This window comes from Henckelia pumila, chromosome 3 (assembly GCF_033568475.1).
Source record: "Henckelia pumila isolate YLH828 chromosome 3, ASM3356847v2, whole genome shotgun sequence".
Taxonomy (NCBI): domain Eukaryota; kingdom Viridiplantae; phylum Streptophyta; class Magnoliopsida; order Lamiales; family Gesneriaceae; genus Henckelia; species Henckelia pumila.
In genome coordinates this window covers 203083982-203108274 of record NC_133122.1, presented here as the reverse complement: position 1 = coordinate 203108274, position 24293 = coordinate 203083982, and the positions used below count along the sequence as shown (strand labels likewise).

Sequence of the window (24293 nt, the reverse complement as noted above, 5' to 3'; positions counted from 1 at the left end):
CAAATCAAACTCTGTCTACTTATCTTGAAAATCTTGGAATCAAGCATGAATTTTCTACAGTCAGAACACCACAACAAAATGGTGTCGCAGAAAGGAGGAATAGAACTCTGAAAGAGGCTGCTAGAACAATGATTGTTGATTCTGGTATTTCACAAAAATTTTGGGCAGAGGCTGTAAATACAAAATGTTATACTCATAACAGATCGATGATTAATAAGAAAATTGGAAAAACACCTTATGAGATCTGGTATGGTAAATTTCCAGTGATATCTTACTTCAAAGTTTTTGGTTGCAAATGCTTCATACATAACAATGGAAAGACTCATCTGACTGCTCTAGATGTCAGATTAGACTCTAGTTTGTTTCTTGGATATTCATCTGTTAGCAAAGCTTATAGAGTATTTAATACTAAAACACTAAAATTTGAAGAATCAATTCATGTGGTTTTTCATGAAACATCTGTTACTAATGAATCTTCAAGCTTGAATGATCGTAGCAACAGGTTAGAAGATTCAAAATTAGACACAAATGATGAAGAAGAAATCCAGATCAGACAGAGAAAATCCATGTGAACCAGAACAAATAGAAGAACTGATACCAGAAGAACCACCGAATGACAATGATGTCCCACCAAATACAGATCAATTTGGAAATCAAGATCAACAGGATCGTACAGATCAACTTGGCCCAAACTACAGATGGACCAAGACTCATCCTCCAAGTGTGATAATAGGTAATAAATCTGCACCTTTGAGGACCAGAGGTCCGATGTTAAATGAATTTCTACACGCTACTTTCATTTCACATATGGAACCTAAAAAAATAGAAGAAGCATTACTTGATAGTAATTGGATGGGAGCTATGCAAGAGGAATTGAATCAGTTTGAAAGAAACTCTGTCTAGCACCTAGTCCCTAGACTATCTGATAAATCTGTGATAGGAACCATATGGGTATTTAGAAATAAACTCAATGAAAATGGTACTGTAATTAGAAATAAGGCCATATTAGTAGCACAAGTCTATACACAAGAAGAAGGTATATATTTTGATGAAACATTCACTCCGGTAGCTAGACTTGAAGTTATTAGAATATTTCTTGCTTATGCTGCCTTCAAGGACTTTAAAGTATTTCAGATGGATATTAAGAGTGCCTTTCTAAATGGTTTATTACAAGAAGAAGTGTTTGTTGAAAAACCCCCTGGATTTCAAAGTCAAGCTCATCTAGATCATGTATTCAAGTTGTATAAAGCACTTTATGGGTTGTGATAAGTGTATTTTATACACTTAATTTATATATGATTTTAATTGTTAAATATTTGTTTCGAGCAGATTTATGTGGGTATTTTGTTGTTTTTGTGTTTACAGTGATTTATTAAATTTATGTGGAAATGAGAGAAAAAAGGAGAAAAAAAGAATAAAAGAAAGGAAAAACAAAAGAAGAGAAAATTGAAGAGAAGAAAGGAACGATTAGATCAAGAGAAGGAAGAAAATGGGCTTTCTTAATGGGCTTTAAAAGTTAGCGCTAAAAGTTAGCGCTAAAGAGGGATTTCAAGAGCAATCGCGCTAAGTTCCTGAAGACTTGAGGATTGAAATTTCGAGACAAAAGGGCGCCCGCGCCTTCACTAGAGCGCCCGCCCCGTCGCTGTGATTTGGAAATTTTATTATATCGGGAAATAATTTTTGTGGGCTTTTGAGTGGGCTTTTGTGCACCATTTAAAAAGGATTTTTGTCAGATAGAAAAAAAGGAGCCGCCACAATCAAAATTACAGAATATCAGAGTTGATCGTGTGATTTTTCTGGAGGATTTTCTGGAGCTTATCTGAAGAACAAAGACGGAGTTTGATCGACCGGACACGGCGTTGACGATGGATTTGTTTCTTTTATCTTTATTTATTTAATTCTGAATTTATGTTTGGATTTTTGAACATGTTTTGGTTTATTCATAATTTTATTATGAACTAAATTTTTAGAGTCTAGAGGTCAGATGGAACCTGGTGTAGACGCTTTCATGAATTTTTGATTTTATTGAATTCAGTTTTGTTTCTAGATTAATTGTTGTTTCTAGAATTGATTGTCTTTTCAATTATCGGATCAATAATTGATTTGTTATATTTATTTGAAATCATTGCTCGGGATAGGGGATTTTGAATAGGACATTAGAAACTTCACTGTTAATTATTTATACAGCTCGGGAGAGTGTATGATTTTAACAGAGCTTTTAAAAAGAACATTGTTTTGTGATAGATCACTGTGATAAATTCTTAATAGAAATATTGGAATTGAATTGTAGTTGATAAACATTATTTGTTGCTCGGGAGAGGGAAATAATAAACTTAAGTGTTCTTGGCTATTAATTGACTGAAATTCAAGAAGATTAATCATTTAGGATTGACTGTTGTTGAAACTAGGTGAAATCTATATCTCTAGACCATTTTTCTCTGATTGATATTATCTGAAAGTTGTGTGCGTGCTTATCAAAAATTTCTTGATTATTTTATTTTTCTGCAAAATTATGAGATTTTGATTTTCTAGATAAAGTTTGGACTATTTTAATTACAAGCACTAAATATTTTCATTTTACTCCTGTGGGATCGATATCTGATTTAAATCACTATATTAAAACTTGACACTCGTACGCTTGCGAGCAATTTTCACAACAGGTTGAAACAAACTCCACGGGCTTGGTATGTCACTCTTTTACTTTTTATCATTGATCATAGTTTTGTCATTGGAACTGTAGATAAAACCTTATTTAAATTTATCAAAGGTGATCATACTTTACTACTACAAATTTATGTTGATGATATCATATTTAGGACAACTAACCCCAAACTTTGCAAGAAGTTTTCTAAGATGATGCAAGATAAATTTGAGATGAGAATTATGGGAGAATTGACATTCTTTCTGGGATTGCAAGTCAGACAAATGGAAAAAGGAATCTTTATAAATCAGACCAAGTACACAAAAGAACTTCTAAAGAAATTTGGAATGAAAGGTTGCTCTGCTGCTAGTACTCCAATGAGTGCTTCAATCAAGCTGGATATAGATGAAGCTAGAATAGATCAAACTTTATACAGAGGCCTCATTGGATCATTACTCTATCTCATAGCAAGCAGATCACCAGATATTGCATTCTCAGTTGGTTTGTGTGCAAGATTTCAGTCTGATCTTAAGCAATCTCACTTCATTGATGCCAATGGAATATTGAAGTATCTAAACGGAACTCAAAATGTTGGTCTTTGGTATCCAAAAGACTCAATTTCCAATCTGATAGGGTACTCAGATGCAGATTATGCTGGATGTAGAATTGATCGAAAAAACACAAGTGGGACATGTCAATATCTGGGAGATAGGCTAATTTCTTGGTTCAGTAAGAAACAAACATCTATTGTTACATCTACAGCTGAATCAGATTACTTAGCTGCAAGGAGTTGTTGTGCACAATTGCTCTGGATTCAACAGCAGCTCAGAGACTATGGTGTTAACTCATCTGATGCAACTATATACTATGACAACACCAGTGCAATTGCAATAAAATACAATCCTATTCTTCACTCCAGAACAAAGAATATTGATATTCACCATCATTTTATTCGTGATCATGTTCAGAAGAAAGAAATTTTCTGGAGCACATCTCAACTGATATGCAAGTTGCAGACATCTTCACAAAGCCACTTCCAAATGCTAAGTTTTTTTATTTTATAAATGTTTTTGGTTTAATTGATCTTACTTAAGTATGCTTATGTTTAGGGGGAACTTATATGTTTCGAATTTATCTGATTCAAACTTATCTGTCTCACATTTTTATTTTTTGAACATGTCTTATCTGGTTATAACTTATCTAATTTATTACTTTATTTGCAAATTATTTGATCTCCTTAATTTCTTATCTACATACACTATTTTCATTCGAAAAGTGATATTTGATCTGATTACTTGTACACAATATCACACACAGATAGAAATTTAAGCAAAATATGTCATTGATAAAGTATATATTACAGGGAAGTCTCATACAATCTTAGTTTAATTCCTACCTCCATATGCCACTTCTTAAGCCATGCAGAAAGTGGCTCAACAGTTATATTCTCAAACTCATCCGAGTTAAGAATATGAGTGAGGATCTGCTCCTCCTTTACAAGGAGCAGATAGAGTACACCTTCACTAGTGAAAATGGACTCATCTTTTTCGGACCTCAGATGATCCTTGAACTTCTCCTTCCTATAGGAGAGTTCACTAGCATCTTCTTCCTTGCGAGGTGGAAAAGGAGCAGTATGGTAAATCCGCAACTCTTCTATCTTGTACCATGTCTTCATCGTCTTGTTAAAGACGAAATCTTGAAGCTGGTTTTGGCGTTCCTCGTATTATATCTCCTTAATCCTATCGTAACCCTCAGAAGGTCGTGCCTTATCCATTTTCTCTTGTATATTTCTTGAATTTTTTAGGAATATGATCGGAACGTTGATCCGATCAGTATTATTTATAACCATGGCATTTTATGAGTTAATTTATGCGGCCACGTGACTTGATGTTTTGTATGCCCGATACATGATTAAAATATTATTTCTTTTATTTTGTGTTCAGTACAACTTTTCCCTAATTCTTTTTGAATTTCAAAATTTATTACGTCATCACTCCACGTATTTGGGGATCAATTATATAATTCATCTGCTTCTTCTTCATAGCACTTACTTTCTGCAACCCTAATTTTCATTTAAGAACATCTTCGCTTTTCACATAAATTTATTGATCACAGGCACCATGTCTCCAATCACCCAAAATGTCCTTCTCATCGATTTCCACACTGTGTATGATTTGCTCGATCAAGGCATTGTGGAAATGTTTCGCACTATTGAAGCTTCGGTTTTTCGCAAATTTTTGGAGAGTCGAAAAGTTATCTACAAGCAGGCGATTCCAAAATTATTCCAAACAGCTAAGATAGATGATGAAGTCATCTCCAGTTTAGTTGGTGGAGAATTTGTTCGCATCACCTCTGATATGTTTGCTTCCTCCTTTGATTTGCCAAGACAGGGGCTTACTGATTTCTCTGACATTACAGCAGAACAAAGATCACAGATGAAGATGATGTACTCACTAACTTCCATGCTTGTCAAGATTCCTTGCAAGAAGAAAGAACTAAAGATGGAGTTCAGACTAATTCATGACATAGTGGCCAAATCTCTTCTGGCCAATGCAGGTTCTTTCGATGCTATTACTACTGAAAAGTTTGAAATTATGGTGGCTATTTCAACAGGAACCTTGGTCAATCGGTCTGCCATTCTATTCAAAGTATTTACCAATATGATCACCAAACCCACAGTCCAATCTCAAGGTTTTTCCATTCAAATTGGGAAATTTTGAACATTTTGAATGTTCATCTGGGTCCCTCTTCTACTCTCAACCCTCATAAAACACTGAATGAGAGGGCAATTGAGGTGTATAAAGAGAAGCAACTTATTGTGTTCAAGAGAAGCACACCAGATGAAGATGATATCGAAAATCTCACTATTCAAGCTTAACAGAAGCCATTCACCATCCAAGCTCCCAAACCACCACTTCCAAAATCCACCGCTGCTAAGAAGCCATCTGCACCCAAGAGAAGGTCAGTAAAGAGAAAGCTCGTCACTGATTCCTCTGATGATGAAGACTCAGAGTCAGATCAAGTGACTCTGGCCAAAATTATTACTGCACCCAAGCCTCAGACAAAGAAGGGGTCTCTTCAAACTATGTATCATGTCCAACAAATTCAACCAGCTCCGATCCCTGCAATTCCACTAGCAAAAATAGGTCACATCATTCTGCCAGTGACACAGATGAACATAACCACTTTTCAATCGGGATTTTCTCAGCCCTTGGATCAAGAATCAAATGATGTTGTTTCTTATGCACAAAGGGCTATCAATGCAGAAACACAAGACATCACCCATCAAGCAGATGAAAAGATGAAGCTATTTGATAAATGGGTGGATCACAGAACAAGCATCCATTTTTCTTAGATCAAGTCTTGGAAAACATTATCAAGCATTTCCAGTCTCGAACAGAGGATTCTTGAATGGGCAGAGACACAAGATATTGCTCTAGCCTTGTAGAGAAGAGACTTTGTAGCTACCAAATTGAAAGAGAGCATGTTGAGAGTTTGTCTAAGACACAAACGTTCACAGTTCAATCCATCTAGACTAGATGCCTTTGATCTGTCTGCTGTGATCAGTCAACTGGAGAATGATGCCTTTCATCTGGCTGCAACTGTTCAAATTATGAGACAAGACTTTCCAATTCAAGATTCTTCTACTGCAGCAGCCCTAGTTCAAACTTCAGAAGAACTCCTTGATGAAGACAACTTTGATCCGATTTATGCTTTGATGGATGTTGATCATGTATCACCTCCACCATCACCTCTGCTATAGATTGATGATCATATTGAAGTACCTGCCACCACTGATCCATGTGTTGCAATAAGTGATCAGCCAGTTTTTATCTCTTCTCTTGAGCAACTTACATTTGATCCAACCACTGCCTTGTTCTGTACAGGCCGATCACTCTAAGAACTCATTTAGATAAAATACCTGAACTCCAACTTGCCTTTGATAATGCAACTATTTCATCTAATCCACTGTATGCCATTATTCACTGGATTCCCACTTTGCTTCATGGTAATGTAGTGAATGACAAGCTCCATGAAGCCAGAGCGGATCAAGAAGTTTTTTCTTACCCTCTCCACATGTTGCCGACACAAATGAAAGAACTCCTCCAGTATCACCTTCATCTAATCAGATGGAGACCATTCAAATACTGCCTACTCCTCAAGTCTCTCCTGATTGTGAAGTTCTTGACTCTGCCTCCTCCCCTCAGCCATTAAGTTATCTGACGAGTAACAACCAAATTTCATCTCAGATGCCTTCACTCAACTCTTCAACACTGTGGCAGATCTACAATTGAGCAATAATCGAAATTCAGATAATCTTGCGGAGTTCAGGCAGACTGTACTGGAAAAAATTACTGAATTGTCATCTACTGTTCAGCACATGCACCGTGTTCAACTGAAATCAAATCATGATGTTATCCGCAGAATTGACAGTACTCAAGCATCAAATGAAGAAAAATTTCAGCAACTCACAGATACTTTTGGTACCCAGCTCACTGTTATCTTGGATCTTTTACATGAGTTTGGTGATACCAAAAAGGAGGAAAAAAGACAAACCAAATGAGCTACGTCAAAAGGCAAGTGGAAGAAATAGAAGAACTAAAAATACTAGACAAAATTTTCTTGATCAGTTCAATTCTTGTCCAAAGACCTTTATTTTATCTATGAAAGGAATTTTGATCTGCATTCTTTGGTTTTTCGTCTGCATATTACAAAGAACGACTTGGTTTTGATATCACCAAAAAGGGAAAATTGTTGGGGATTAAATCAAAGTTTTGGTGATTAATTAAAAGAGAACAAATCAAACAAAACCAAGAATAAATATTTGCTAAGATATTCTTTAATGAAGACAAAAAGAAAGCAGATCAGATAAATGGTATATTTTTCCAGATCAAGTTATCAAAATTCGTCTGGTATATGATTCCAAATCAAGTTATCAAAACTCGTCTGATATATGCTTTCAGATCAAGTTATTGAAACTCGTCAAATTCGATCTTATGGATAACAGATCAATACATGAGACCATATCAAAGTGATAGTGACTTAGACAAAATCGATCTACATATCTTCGCAACTCTTATTTACAAACACAGATCAAAAGGTCATCCTCTAGAAGAATAAGCCAGATCGATCAGATCAAACTTCATGGAAGACCAAATCAATCAAACAACCAAATCAATTGACTCGCATACAGAACAAAAATCAATTGCCACGGTCTTCAAGAAACCGTTGTGCTAAAAGACAAAGGAATTAAATGAAGATATGAACGTTAGTGAGCAGATCCAGAAAGTCAAGATTTGAGAGAAAATTCAAGGCACCTGTCGGCGGCCCACCAGCTACTTTCTGAAGGCTATAAATACATGATGATCAAGAAATAGAAAGTAGGGCAACGACTGCACATATCATTCAAGAGAAAGCATAAATTCAAAATTTTCTATATCTAACTCACTCATAAGCACCAAATCAAAGCCTCAAGCTGCGAGTTAGAAAAGCTTCCAGATCAAATCAAGCCAAAATCTTCTTGATATATCAGATCAACTTGTCGAAGCCTGTATCACACAAATTCAATCTGTAACTCAAACAGATTTTGATCTGTATTGAGAGAGCGTACTAGGAGTTCTTTTTTAGGCATCGGATAAGTCCTAAACTAGATTGGGTATGTACAATGAGTTGTAATAAATAAAAGTCTTCTAGTTGAATCTTTTTGGAAACAAAAGAAGGGGAGACGTAGGAGATTAAGCTTCGAACTTCCATAAAAAATCTTATGCCTTACTCTTTTACATACTGCATTTACATTTGATCTGCCTATTGCTTTCCAGTTCAATTCAGTGGTTCCAGTTTGGGTCAAATTTCCAAATTTACCCCTGCACCTTTATGATAAAAAAAAGTATGTACCCGATAGCAAAGATCCTAGGTAAGCCTATTAAGATTGATGAGATTACTGCTGATGGTTCCAGGGGGTCTTTTGCTCATATGTGTGTGGAGATGGACGTTCTATTGGCTCGTCCGGAGCGTATTTGGGTTGGCTGGGGTGACCACTGTCGGACAGTTGAGGTTGTTTATGAACAGGTTCCCCATTTTTGTACTCATTGTCGCTTGCTGGGCCATTCCCTTGAGTTTTGTTCTTGGAATGGGCCCCCCGTTCGCAGGAGAAGACCCCGTCATCGGGGTAAGTCTTCACGCGCTCCTCAGGATTCTGGTACAGTTCCTGGGGATCAAGAGCATACTGCTCAGCAGGATTTGGGTCCTCCTTCCAGTGTTATTCAGCCATCTACTACGGATGGTTGGACTATTCAGAGGGATAGACAGCGGTCTTGTCTGCCTCAGCGTCGTGTGCTACCACAGTCTTTGAGGAATTCCTTTGAAGTCCTCCGAAACTTCAAAGAGGATGTTGGTCAGGATGTTGCATCGGGTGGCATCCCTGCTATTGGTGTAAGTTCTGCTTCGGACTCGCAGTTGGTCCTTGAGGATGAGTCTGGACAGATAGAGGTGGTGCCTTTTGTTACACCACTGCCAGTTGTTTCTACTGATGCTCAGAGCTCGGGATTTGTTCCTCCAGATCCTGTTTGTCTTCCGGTATTGGATGTTACTACTGATAGCGGTAGGAAGGCAAAGATTTCGACGGCCCCTCCTGCCTCTTCGAGTCATTTCTCGTTCCTATCAGTTCGCACGCGCTCTCAGAAACGCTATGGATCTTTGACTCAGCAGCGTCGACAGCATGCTTCATCGGGGCGTCCTCCTTGAGTAGCTGTTTGATGATGGTTTTATTATGTGGGGGAGTACTGCAGGTTTCTCCTTGCTCACTGATGTTTTATTTTGTATTATGGACTCTTGTAGTCTTTTATGCTATATGTTTTGATGTACTTTTGTTTCCTTTGGTGAGGTCTTGGCCTAGTTCCCCTCTCTAGTTGGTGTTTGTTCTGCTGTGTTTATAAATAAGTGGCATTGCCACTTTTTTTAAAAAACAAAAATAAAGGAAAATGTGATTATTTAACGTTTAGTCCCACATGTTGTACGTAGGGCGGGAAAAAATCTCATAAATCCCGACCCGTCCCGTTTCCCAACTCGAGCCCGACCCAAATATTTCCCGACCCGAACATTTCCCGACCCGACAAGTCGGGATTTCTCCCGTCCCGATCAGTATCGGGAGAGGGAACGGGTAAATAATTTTTTCCCGACGGGAATCCCGACCCGACCCGAATATTTTAATAATATTTTTTATATTAATATTTTTAATTTTAATTTTTTATTAGTCAAACTAGGGTTAAAGGAAAATGACTAGACGTTTACTTTCATGTCCATTCTCTCTTTCGCTGAGTTTCGCCTCCCTCAACAAATAAATGAGAAAATGCTTTCTCCCTCAAGATTGAAAAATCCTTGTTGCTTTCGGGTAATTTATCTATTAAGATTCTATATTTCTTGCTTATTTCAAATTTTTTTTGCTTAATTTACGACTTGATCCATGTAAGCAGTTTTTTAATTTCTTGTTTAATTTCTGGAATTGAATTACGATTTCAAAATAATTTTTTCTCTTGGCAGGTACTGATGAAATCATGAAAATAAGCTTCTTTCAGCCTTTGGACATTCCAAGGACCCTTCTGAAACACTACAAGGTTGGGGATTTGTTATGACTTATGACAGAGCATAATTATATGTTCGGTGTAAATTGTTGTTTTCATTTTTTAAATTTCACTAAATTAGCTGTTAAAAATTTCTTCTGAACTAATTTGTGATGTTAATGTTGGAAACTTATAGTATATCATTATATCTCATGTCCATATTCTGATGTTTATTCGATTTATGGATTAATGATATGTTTAGCATTCAGTTCGATAATGTTGGAAATGGGTTTTAAATTTTTTATTTCCAATTTATATCTTACGTATTATATTTTTGTGTGTTTTTATAATATAAATATAACTATTGGTCTTCATTTTATTTTGATGATTTTATTATTTGATTTTTGATGTCGTTTGTTAATTACATAGAAATAATCACGAATTTTATGTTATTTTACTTCTTATGATAGAGAATAGAAAATGAAATGCACTTTCTAATTTCAATGCATGTTATCACTGCTAATAACCATGAGAAATATAGTTAAATACATTTGATGCATTGTACTTGTATCTGTGTAGATAGTGTAGTTTTGTTTTATCAAGACTCAAATGATTACTTCTTCAAAATCAAATAATCTGTCTTGGAAGTGCCTTTCTGACTTTGATATGAGTTTATGCGTGTTTGAGAAAAATCCCTTACTGGAAAATTTCTTGCTTATTTTCAAGCTTTTTTTTTAATTACTAAGAAAGTCATGTTCCTAAGTACTAGGTTTTGTTACTTCTTATTATGAAAATTCTTTCTTTTTTTGTTATTACGCATAACTATATGTCATTTGTTTTTAATGAAGTGAACATGGATGCATCTAGCGGAAACAGTAGTGTTCCTTCCACCACTGGATCTCAAACACAATCTTCATCCAAAACGCCGACCATTCATGAGGAGGTAGTGGATGTCGGAGCCAAAAGAAAAAAATTAGCGGACGTGTGGTCACACGCCAAGAAAATTGTAAGGAAAAATGACAAAAATTAGGTAATCTCTATTGTTGCTGTTTGCAATTATTGTAACACTGAAGTTCCTGCTCATAGCAAAACCCATGGAAATAATGGTATTGATGGGCACATGAAGAAATGCAAAAAAAATCCTCATAATGCGGTGAATTCGAGTTCTTCTCAACCGATCTTAGCACAGTTGTCTATGAATAATGCTTTGACACCTCACATCTTTAGCCAAAAGAAGCTTGAAGATAAAGTTGTTGCATTTGTTGTTAAAGATGAGATTCCATTTAGGGTAGTGGAAGGGGCAGGGTTTGTAGAGATGATGAAATAGGCTCAACCTTGATTCAAGATTCCTAGCAGAAAGAAGATTGCATCACTTGTGTGGGATTTATATGCAGTTGAAGTGGCTAAGATAAAGAGTGTCATAGGTGATCAAAGGGTAAGTATCACTACCGATACTTGGACCTCAATTCAGAATATCAACTATATGGTAATCACTGCTCATTTCTTAGACGATGATTGGAAATTGCATAAACGAACTATAAATTTTACGAAGATCACCTCTCACAAAGGAGATGACATCGGCAAAGTTTTAGAAACATGTTTGAGCGACTGGGGGATAGATAAAATTTTCACCATAACGGTTGATAATGCTAGCACGAACGATAAAGCGGTAGAGTACATGGGAAAGAGACTAAAGGATATGGGCAATATATTATTTGATGGTAAATACTTGCATTTGAGATGTTGTTGTCATATTATTAATTTAATTGTCAAGAGTGGGTTGAAATTTCTTAATGAATCAGTTGAGTCTATTAGAAATTGTGTGAAGTATATTCAATCTTCTGGGGCAAGGTTGGACCAATTTAGGGAGTGTGCTATCCTATTGAAGATGGATAAAATGTCAACCGTTCCAATGGATGTGCCTACGAGGTGGAATTCCACCTATTCAATGCTTTCTGTTGCATGCAAGTTCAAGAAAGTGTTTGGTAGGATGACAGAGAATGCACAATTTGCTGAATACTTTGAGGAGGTTGATGGTTCGGAGAGAAAAAAGAGGGTGGGGCCGCCTTTGGAAAAGGATTGGGAGAATGCACGAGTCTTTGTCAAATTTCTCAAGAGGTTTTATGACTCTACATTGCAACTTAGTGCTAGCAAGACAACTACATCAACCTTGATTTGGGAAGAAATAGTTTCAATGCGGACAATCATTGACGAAACAATGCTTGACTCTACAGATCTTTCATTGCAAGAAGTTGCTTATAAAATGGAGGGTAAGTTCAAAAAGTATTGGGGTGATCTTGAGAAGGTTAACAAACTTGTTTTCTTAGGTCATATTCTAGATCCTCGTTATAAACTCCAAATGATTGCTATTCATTTGGGAGATATGAGATTGGATGCTACAAAAATACAATCATTTATCGATGGCTTAAAGAATTGTCTGTTGGAGTTGTATCATGCATATAAAGGGAATTCATCTTTGGATACTTTTAACAGGATTGATGATGGTGATGTAGATAAAGAGTTGATGGAAATATATAAGAATTATCCGGTTAAACTGAACTACCATCTGAAAATGGCTCAAGTAAGAAAAGCTCAAAATCAAGTTGAAATAACCAATGAAGTGGACAAGTACTTCTCAGATCCTTTTGTGAAATGGAGCTCAAGCTTCGATGTTTTGGAGTGGTGGAAAGGGAATACGACGGCATTTCCAGTCTTTTCAAAGATTGCCAAAGATGTTTTTTCGATCCCTGCATCTACTGTTGCTAGTGAGAATGCTTTTAGCCTTGGAAGGAGGGTTGTGGATCCATTTAGGGCATCATTGCAACCTAAAATGGTGGAGGCACTTGTGTGTACTAGTGACTGGCTTAGAGATGAAGAATTTAATTTATACAAGGAGCCGACAGAGAAAAAATTCAACTTTTATAAGGATTGTGAAGAAGTTGTCACAAGTAAGTTAATATTTAATTTTTTTAGTAATTATTATGAATACTTTAAATTTTTGTCTATCATTATTTTTGTCTCAATTACCGATTATGTCCTCCTTCATTTATCTCATATAAATTAGAGGTACTAAATATTATTCATCTACCCCTAAAAAATATATTTATTATTCATCACTACCTTCAAGTATAGCATGCATTTTCTGTTTTCACTAGGATCTAGGTGATTGATGTTTCTTGAAAAATGTTCGGTTTGTAATATACGTGTGTAATAGTTGGTTGTTTTGGCTAGTGCTATGTTGACAGTACATTATCGGTGCTTAAAACTGTTTAAGTGGTTGCAAATTATTTAAGCCTCTGTTTATGTGGAAGTAAGCAGAACAAACTCCATAAGGTGGAATAGTCTAGTATGGTTAACACACGTGTTTCTGGATAATACGGAAGTGCATCTATTTATTTTGGTCATTGATGTTCGTATTTAATATTCATATACAAGTATATGTTTGTAAATTTTAATCTTGTTAAATATTATTATTACATGATATTTGTTATTTGTAGGTACTCTCGTGCACAAGAAAAAGTAATGCATCATCCTAAAGTGTTAAGATCAAATGGTTTCATGGTGGAAGCAAGCTCGTTGATGTAATGGTTTAATTATTAATGATACAATGACTTGATATGTTATTTTTTGTTTTAGATTTGATTGGATTAACCAAGAAATTGTGTTTAGTTTATTTGTAATGTATTAAGATGTTTAGTTTTTAATTATTATGAACCGAGAAATTGTTTTAATTTATTTGTATTGTACTAAGAATTTGTTTGGGAGTCTCCAAAAATTAAGAAAGTTTTTTTATTCGGGATATAGCTTTCCGACCCGACGGGATCCCGAATGTTCGGGGAGTCTCCAAAAATTAAGAAAGTTTTTTTATTCGAGATATAGCTTCCCGACCCGACGGGATCCCGAACATTCGGGTCCCGACACTTGTCGGGAACGGGACCGGGAAAAAAAATTATTTCTCAATTCTTATCGGGACGGGAAGTGGGTTGGAGGGTTACGGGACGGGTCCCGACCCTATCCCACCCCTAGTTGTACGTCTTTTGTTTGGCATAGTGTTGCATCCACTTTTTGTGAAAGGATAACACATTGTTATTGCCTAAAAAAGCATGTGTACAACGCCAACTCTATACAGTGTCACTGGAAGATAATCAATTGCATTAATGGTATTCCATCCCAAATTTCTTCTACGTTTAGCACATCGTTTTTAACCAACAAACTAAACCAAACGTGGAATGATGTGAGGACATTGAAATTCATCTCTCGTATCAAATAATAGCGAGGAAAAACAAAAGCAATAATGAGTCGAAAAAATGGAAAGAACTAGAATAAGATATAGAAAAAACTTTCAATTTTAAACATTCCCGTGAAAGAGATAACAAATACACATATTATTTGGACGATAATATTGGAATCACTCACAATTAAGCAAATCAAGAATAATGATCATACTTATGACATTTTCTTTTGGTTTTAGAACATGAAATCTTGTTTTCTTTTAATTTATTCTATTCGTCTTACTTGTGATCTGCAGCTAAATTCGGGCATAATCGTCGAGATTTGCATATATATTTTTAAAAAATTGCAACGCATTAGGTGACTACTCTAATCAGAGTTCGTCATTATATCAGGATCTGATTAGTGGGGGTGATTATATGTCCAAATCATGCTTAACGTGCACAATTTGTGAAAAAGTGAGCATCAAAGTATGACAATCGAACTATCTGAAACCGACAACACTTGGAAAAACTTGTCGCTTCATTTATGGAACCTAATTATGATATTTGACTCCAACTATGATATAGTGTGTAAGGTTTGGACAGTCTCGATCACCAAAAATACCAGTGTCGTCAACACTTCAAGACATACTATGCAGCGGAATAAGTTAAATAAAAATAAATAACACACAGATATTTATACACAAGTATTAAATACTTGTGTGATACCTCATGACGAAATAATAACTAGAAAAATAAATCAGTTTACAAAAATCAACTAGTGATTGTTTATGAAAAACTACTTTTCTCAACAGATTGAGAAAATAAATGACTTCCTAAAAACTAGTAAGAACTAGAATAAAACATCAATAGGAAGTTATAAGCCAAAAAACGAAAACCAAATAACCACTTTCATAACAACATTTCACTCGCGTATTCTTCAAGTGTTTCCAACACTACTCAGCAACACAGTGTAACGAGAGTAATTGCTTCAGAAATTCTTCAACTATCGATATCTTCAAAGCTCCAGAATTTCTGCAGTAATCAGCATATATTTCTTTCTCTCGTCGTCTTTCGTCTGTCTTCTAAACGTTCCACCATCTCCTTTCCATGATTAGAATCCTAAAAAATATGAAAACAAGATATTATCAAAATCAAATATGTGCAATAGAAGATAATAATTATCACCAATTTTAAAACTTGTCTAAAAAAGGCAAAACTCTAAAATAAAATTTTATCTCAATAAAATTAGGAAAATATCACTAAGGAATTTATGATGCAAGTCATATTCCTTTCATAGTGATTAGTGATACTTTCCATAGTTGACACCTCTATTTTTTCTAAACAATGAAAGCACATTGAAACTTAAGGTTGAGCTACCTACGATATACTTTGAGGATTTATTATTCAAGAAAAAAAGAAAATATTTTAATTTTCAAAACGAATTTTTGAGATTTTTCCTTTGAAAAAGTGATTTAATGTTACGTATAATATTGAAAAAAGTTGTATTTTTATATAAAAAATGACTGATCAGATTGAAATCTAAAAGCCATATTTTCTAGAATCTCGGTTTTAGCTTTTTGAAGTAAAAATTACATTACCTTTCTGCGTGGACATTGTAATTGTTTATTATATATGATTAAACATGCTATTTCTCTATAAAATTCAATTAATGGCTTTGGTAAAATGAAGATAAATAACAAATAAACAATTACTACCACAACTCATTAAGCAAGATTTCCATCCCTCCTTATTCTTAAATAATCTTTTATATATACAATATCATTGTTCTTAATTTTTTTTTTTGAAGAAGGCCGGTCCAACATTTTAGTCAATCATGCAAGATAAATAAAAACTTGAAAAAGAAGAAAATAATTTCGGTTGATACGGCGAAATCAAACTATATTTCTATGTTGTGTTGGTTCAATCTATGAACCGTTTTCGGTTTGGAGATTTCTAAACAAAACAAAACGGTTCCAATTTTTCCAAAACCGAACCGATAACATATACGCTATACTCTTTCTGATGAACGAAAACCTTCAAATTGCGTTGGGATGGAAAAATTCAAATTTATAAATTCAAATGTATTTTTGCTGTTTCGAGAAATAAGACCATAAACTTCAAATCCATATCTTTCATGTTTATAACTTTATATAGTATTTCATGTTAATTATGATGGATTTGAAGTCACCAATAATGATGTCATTTGAAATTCATTATATTTTTATATAACTAATGTTTAAATAAATAAGATATGAATTTAATATTTGTTCTATTGTTTAATTATTAACAATAAAATTATGATCAAAATTTATGGATGTGAAATCCTTCCATTTAAACACAATTTCAAGTTATTAAACGTATGGTTTGTTAAAATTAAAATACTCAAAAAATTTTACCAAACACCACACTAGAATTAGATTTTTTTTTAAAAAAAAAAAGATATGATAATAATATGTACAAGAATCCAGCTCATAGCACAAGCATCTTAATCACCAAACAATGAAATATTTTAAAATATCAAGGCCAACTTCCAGTGCTATACAGTGCACAGTCACCGCAAAATTAATTAGTAATATTTTAGCAAAAGACCCGCTAATGCACAATAAAAATTGTGTATTAATACAAGCAATGCCAAAAGGATATGGAAAATTTGAGGGCCCGAAGAATTAAATATAATGGCAAAGATTTTCATTATTGGTGGCTAGTTAGTGCATAGTGACCTATCAAAATTAAAGAATCATTAATATTAAACATAAAAAAATAGTTAATCAATTTTTTATATATTATATGACACATAGTTATTAAATTAAAGAGTAGGTTTCTTGCGAAATCTGTGAGTTGGCTAAGTCCTGTCTATATTTACAATAAAAAGTAAAATTTTTGACATCAAAATTAATACTTTTAATGAATGTCCAAATTGAATATCAGTTTCACAAAATTCAACTTATGAGACAGTCTCACAAAAACTTTGATGTAAATTAAAACTAACAAAATGTTAACCGCGCGTTTGCTGCAAAGCATGAGCTAAGCTACATTGGTGTTGTGTGTGTGTGTGTTTGTACAAATGCATATGTGTGTATCATATTCAAAAATATTTTTTTTACTCGTTTACTATTTTATTTAACTTGGGAGTTTTGTAATTAACTAATTATCGGAAAGATAACAAATAATTTACAGAAGCATTCATTAAATAAAAAGATAAGATCGAAAATTTATTTAAATAATTGATGTTTTAATGTATGTGAAAAAGAAAACGATTTTTATAACTAGAAAGGAGAGAGTACTCAAATATATCAGAATTTTAGGGTCTCTATATTATGTATCATCTTATCAAACGATTTTTTTATAAGGACGAAAGGATGGTAAAAACACATGATAATGGGTATTTTTTGAAGCGTACGAATGAGATTGTGTTGAGTAAATTTTAGCTTGTATTTGGTTGGTTGGGACATGGACATCGAGCACGCATGAATCATGATTAGAAAAATTGAAAATAGCTAGCATTAACAGTGACACAGACGCACGCTCTTTCATCCCGTCGGGTCAAAGCAACCCGCTCAGAATCCTTGAGATGACCCGACCCATTTATATTAATACCGATGCCTTTTTCTCTCTCTCTCTCTCTCCCTTACTAACACTTTTAAACACCTTTTCTCCATGGTCACTACACAAAAGTTTATACAAACAAACAATAAGTAGCTATCATTTGCTGTTTTATCTTCTTTGCCTTTGCTCTATCTGACTACGGTGGTATGTTCACTCCAACTACGAGCTGGATTCTTATTGTTTATCCTTGTAGTTGTTGTAATGCAATGCACTGATTGTTGTTTTCCGATGATTGTTTGTTTTCTCTTTATGTTCTTGATTTTTTACATGCTGTGATCCATTTGATTTGCTGGAGAGTTTGTGAGTTTTAGTCAACTGCAGTGACTCTGCATTGGCAACATCCCTTTCTAATTTTCATGTTCCAGTTATATCTAGCTTTTCTTCAGTGACTCTCTCAAACACTACCTAATTGGTGTTATAGATTGCTGAATGAATTGGCTCTTGATCACAAAGTACTACTTGTCATTGGTATTTTCAAACTGCAACCTCGCATTCGTGATGAAATCTGTATATTATATATTTCGATGATGGGCTGAAATATATATGATACCGACAGAAGTTTTCTGTTTGCTTGAGCAGTTAGATGCTGAATACCACAATGGATCAAAAGACCTGGCTTTGGAAGAAGAAATCTACGGAGAAGACATTATTATCTGAAAAATCAAACATTTCTTTGAGCAGAAATGAAGAAATAACAGAGGTCTCTCGTTAGCAGTTGCTTGTTATATATCTTTCTTTGAGCAGAAATGTATATTTCTTTCTATAGTTGTCTCAACTTTGATATCGACCAGCTAGGCATTTTTTTCCCCGATCAACTGGCTTGCAGATACTTTATCTTTATTTTTAATCACTTTATGTCAATTTGACATCGGATTTCATGCGGCCATGAGCCATATTGAGCCTAAAACCATGCCACAGGACCAAATTAATGTTCCATTCCATTTTCCAACCAACTTGGTTAAAAGATGTGAAAATTGCAGCATTTAACAAAATTTTCATGATAAAGTCTATCACCCATTTGCTGAGCTTTAATACAAGTACCTTCTTTTTTATTGTTTCTCCTATCAAATGTACAGTTACGAGTCTAACTTGATTCAGACTTCAAATCAGCCCATTGGAAGTTTGGAACTATAAAAAGGATGTGTGATACTCTACTCAAAACTGATGGATCAAACTCGTTTGCCTTCTGGTGGAGAAATTGATGGAAAAGTTTCTAACATGTTTTTACAGGTACAGGAACTTCTGGCGGAGAAAACAGAACTGGAAAGAGATCTTAAAATTCTAGATAGCAAGCTTTCATCTGCCCTCTCTGAATGTAACGCCAACAATAACATGGCAAAGGAACAGATGAAAATCGCTCAAGAAGCTATTGCAGGTGATCATCTACTGCTAAAAAATATAGTATATCACAGCCCATTTTCAACTCGCAAAGTAGAATTTCTGGAACCTTTCCTTGCAACTTTGTTCATAATAAAATGATATCCTCTTGTTATTTATATATATGTAGGCTGGGAGAAGGCAGAGTCGGAAGCAGTATCTTTGAAACTAGAACTCGATAATGTCTTACAGCAGAAAGCAGCTTCTGAAGATCGATTAGGCCACTTGGATGCTGCATTGAAGCAATGTATGCAGCAATTGAGGTTTGTGCGTGAAGAGCAGGAGAAAAGAGTTCATGGTGCAGTGGCGAAGACAAAAGAAGAATTTGACAAAACAAGGATTATTTTAGATGAAAAGCTATCAGAGGCAGTCAGGAGGCTTGCCAAATTAGATGCTCAGAATACTCATCTCAGTAAAGCTTTATCAGGAAAGGACAAGGTTATTGACGATTTGAGCAAGTATAGAACTCAGGTAGAGGCTGATCTTAATGCCCTCATGTTGAGAGTGGAATCTGCTGAAAAAGACAGTACTTCTCTGAAGTACGAGGTCCGTGTTCTTGAGAAGGAGCATGACATCCGGAATGAGGAGAGGGAATTTAATCGTCGAACATCTGAGGTTACTCAAAAACAACTCCAGGAGAGTGTAAAAAAAATTGCTAAGTTGGAGTCAGAATGTCAAAGGCTACGCCTCCTTGTCCGGAAACGGTTGCCTGGCCCTGCTGCTCTGGCTAAAATGAAGAATGAAGTTGAAATGCTTGGAAAGGATCAAGTGGACATAAGGAGAAGAAGGCCAAATCCTTCTCTGGCTAGTTCAGGGAACTTTCATGTCGGCGTGCCTCCTGACACACCAAGCAAAAGGATCAGTTCCCTGACCGAGCAGTTGCAAGTGATGGAAGAAGAAAACAGAATTCTGAAAAATGCACTTCATCAGAATTCAAGTGAACTTCACTTCGCAAGAACTGTGTGTGCCCGTACACCTTCCAGACTATCACGGGCTGGACAGATAGACCAATCACTTGAAGGCCAAACAACTGCAGAACCAGGTCTTCTATGTTTCTTTCCTGAACATTCTTTACCTGCCTCGTCTGACCACGGAAGCGAAGACAAAGTCAACTGCAAGGAATCTTGGGAAAGTTCTGCATTGATATCAGAACTTGAGCATTTCAAAAACAAGAAACAATTGGGCACCCCATCTCACAGAAATATGGGAAGTTCAGATATGAATCTCATGGCTGATTTTGCTGAGATGGAAAAGTTGGCAGTAGTATCTGTCTATTATCCAGCTGGAAGTTCTCATCATTCCTCCGAGGCCGGTAATGAGATTACTGGTCCCTCAGGAAGTCCATCTGGCGGGAGTTCTTCACAATCACCTGGTATGGAGATGGTTCCAGTTTACGATTTTCAATCAGAATTATTAATCTCTGATCAGGTAATGCAGTCAGACAACAGAGTTCCTGGGAAGCTTCGAGACGTGCTTAAAATGCTCTTGGAGCATTGCCATACATCCAAAAAAAACCCTCATGAAGTACTGGAAGATATTAAAGCTGCCTTGTCACAGAACCACAGCTCAAACGCAAGAGGTCGAGGTACAGATAACAATGATACATCAAATTCCCATAAAGTAAATGGGCATGTTTCTCTTTTATCACCAAATAATCCTTCAAGTCTCGATTCTTCCAATACAAGTAATGGAAATGATACTTCAGTGAAACGAGAGAGTGACCAGATTTTCCAGTCGGATGTGAGCATAGCTGTACACAAAATTCTTGAACTCCTTGAAGGAATTAACGCACCATCTGATGATAATTGTGTGGCAGAGTCTTTATCAGGTATGACTGATAAGCTTTTATCGTATAAGAATACAAAAACCCCGACAGGCTACATTGTTCGAGTGTTCCAGTGGAAAGCTGCCGAGCTCACAGCCATTTTGCGACAATTTGGCCAGACTTGCTATGATTTATTGAATGGATCAGCTGATGTGCAACAGTTTGTTCAACTGGTAGCTTCTAGTTTTGAGTGGGTAATGAATCACTGCTTTTCCGTTCAAGATGTTTCGAGCATTAAATATGCAATCCGCAATCATTTGGATTTGGATGAATCGAGAAGTGAGAGTGATAATCAGCTTCATACCAAGAGAGAAGAGATTCCATTTCATCGCATGGTTTTTCCTCTGAGCAAGCAGAACATAGATGAAGGGTGTAAAAGAATATTGAGTATTGAGTCGGCAAATAAAGAATCTTCACATGTTGGTTCGGGTGGCACGCCTCAATCAGATACAACGAACTTCAGTATTGAACTTCAAGAACCTAAAGTCATTATCAAAAATTTGCGATCAGAGATGGAAACTGCGGAGCAATCCAAGGGAAAAACAGCAGATCAAATTGAGAAACAAAGGATGGTAAAAGAAGATCTTGATGAGGGAAAATCTCGTCAAAATATCTCACATTTAGAAAGTGAGGTGGAAAAAAATAAAAAATATTGTAGAGAGCCGGAGGAAACATGCCATGACATAAACATACAACTACAGAGGTATATAATTTTGTTCTGTTCTCTTTAGCACGCACATGAAATAGTTTCCAACATGCTTTCCAGTTGCTAAATTAACTTGATTTCAGTATGACAACCAAGGAAGTTCCTGTTGCCAGAAACTGGGATAATCAACTCCGAACTGTGAGTTTTCTATTTCAATCCATTAATAGCACACCAGAGGTTTCGAAAGCACCCTCACATTTTGTCGAGCTCACCTCATTTTTCGAAATTGCTCAATAATATGGAAACCGCACTGTTGCACATTGTAAAGATACGAGTCTTGTTAAGTTGTACAATGTTCAAAAGTACATTGAAATCCGTAGTACTTCTGTTTCATGCTAATAACAATTTGACGTTGGTAGGAACGGGAGATTGCTGCAGCTTCAGAAAAATTGGCAGAATGCCAAGAAACTATCCTAAATCTCGGAAAGCAGTTGAAAGCATTGGCTTCACCTACTGATGAAGTTCTTTTAGAGAAGGTAATGTCCACACCTCCTCACACTGTTGCTACCAATGTGTCCACTCTCCTCAGGAATTCTAGCCAGAGATTCTCTCTACTAGATAAAATGCAAGCTGAGGATAATGATCAAATCGATGCTCTTGCTCAAAATGTAAACAACAATCCTTCTGTTAGTATCATTGCGGTAGTAGAACCTTGGGGAGGAGAGTCAAATTATCTGAAAGCGAACAATCTTCTTGAAGGCGATAAAAACACGGTTGCATCAATGGCCATTGTCCCAGTTAAGAAAAAAGAAGGCAAAAGTTTATTGAAGAAATTGTTTTGGCTAAAAAAGAAAGGCATTAATGTCAAGAAAGCACCCTACCCATAACATAAGCTCCATTCAAGCTGTGGACAATATGCATGGTTGAGTTACAATGGATGCTTGTGTAGGTTAAAGGGACTAAATTCCGTTTAGTACTTCAGGTGCCTGATCTGTTGCAGAGTTGGTCGTCAACTGAAATGTTGATTCCTGGTTGCCGCAATGATCTTTTTCATGTCTACTTAGGATGTTAAAAAGATAGAGAGAATAAGATCATATGCCTGTAAATTTTTTATTTTTGCAGGAGACTTGATGTGTGTGTGTCAAAGATGTATAAAAAATACGAAAATACAAAGTTTGCTTGGGAAAAGAACAAAGGATCAGAAGTTTTAGGGTTATAATTTGCAGAAACTAGTATTAATCTTGTTTCCATGCAGATAGACGGGCGGATTTACTGTAGGATTCGGGGGCCCACGAAAATTTGAAAACAATTTACTACTATATATGATATATATTTTGTATTTATTATATATAAATTATTTGGTCTCCCAAACTTAAATTATCTCTGCTAGGTTGATGGCTAATGACTTTCTTATCTTCACACATTACCCGAGTTCGATTCTTCCCAAATCTTCGGCTCTTTTCTTTTTTAAATCTTCTCTCCGTTTTTTTTTTTTCCAAATTGGGCCTTTTGATATCAAATTAAAAAAAAAAACTTAAAAACTTGATATTAAAATTTAAAAAATAGCAATCATCATCGGCTTTGGGCAGAAAACTGGAGGAGAAGAAAATTGGGGGAGAACTTTGCCGTCTTTTCTTTGTTCTAATTTCATATCACAAAATTGGAGTTTATAGGGTAAGAATAGTTAATCAATAATTAAATTTCATGATTTAATTTATTGAAATTTGGTTGGATTGTTTTAGTTTTTTTTTTTTTAAATTCATTTCTATTTTGTTCCTTTTTTGAGCTTTCAAATGTGAGTGCTATCATAGTAATTTATGTCTTTTTCTTGGGGTTGATTTTCATATGAAGGTGTGGAAAATAATATTATATGTTGTTGGAGTTATGTTATAACAACAAAAATAAACGTGGATCCAATATTTTGTCTGTTTTATACATACTTGCATAACTTTAATTAACTCTAACTTAGGCTAATTAATTAATTAAACCTTCCCAACTCTTCGGCACTTTTCTTTTTTAAATGTTCTCTATGTTTTTTTTTCAAATTGGGCCTTTTGATATCAAATTTAAAAAAAACTTAAAAACTTTTGACATCAAATTAAAAAAAAAACTTAAAAACTTGATATTAAAATTTAAAAAATAGCAATCATCATCGGCTTTGGGCAGAAAACTGGAAGAGAAGAAAATTGGGGGAGAACTTGCTCGTCTTTTCTTTGTTCTAATTTCATATCACAAAATTGGATTTTATAGGATAAGAATAGTTACTCAATAATTAAATTTCATGATTTAATTTATTGAAATTTGGTTGGATTGCTTTAGGTTTTTTTTTAAATTCATTTCTATTTTGTTCCTTTTTTGAGCTTTCAAATGTGAGTGCTATCATAGTAATTTATGTATTTTTCTTGGGGTTGATTTTCATATAAAG

At 35.1% G+C, this 24293-nt stretch overlaps 1 protein-coding gene across 3 annotated transcripts; it reads left to right on the top strand.

The window, feature by feature from the left end:
• The first annotated feature begins 18062 nt into the window (after positions 1 to 18062).
• LOC140890929 (filament-like plant protein 7) lies at positions 18063 to 23054 on the top strand. 3 transcript variants are annotated; one of them, XM_073299104.1, is made up of 6 exons: positions 18063 to 18164; positions 18600 to 18720; positions 19257 to 19395; positions 19528 to 21925; positions 22012 to 22066; positions 22288 to 23054. In XM_073299104.1, exons 2-6 carry the CDS (start codon positions 18604 to 18606, stop codon positions 22753 to 22755), a joined length of 3177 nt encoding a protein of 1058 aa, XP_073155205.1. In that variant the 5' UTR covers positions 18063 to 18164; positions 18600 to 18603; the 3' UTR covers positions 22756 to 23054. The 3 variants fall into 3 exon arrangements, with proteins under 3 accessions (XP_073155205.1, XP_073155203.1, XP_073155204.1); XM_073299102.1 differs by having other exon boundaries at positions 19251 to 19395; XM_073299103.1 differs by lacking the exon at positions 18063 to 18164 and adding an exon at positions 18176 to 18488 and having other exon boundaries at positions 19251 to 19395.
• The last annotated feature ends 1239 nt before the right edge of the window (positions 23055 to 24293 follow it).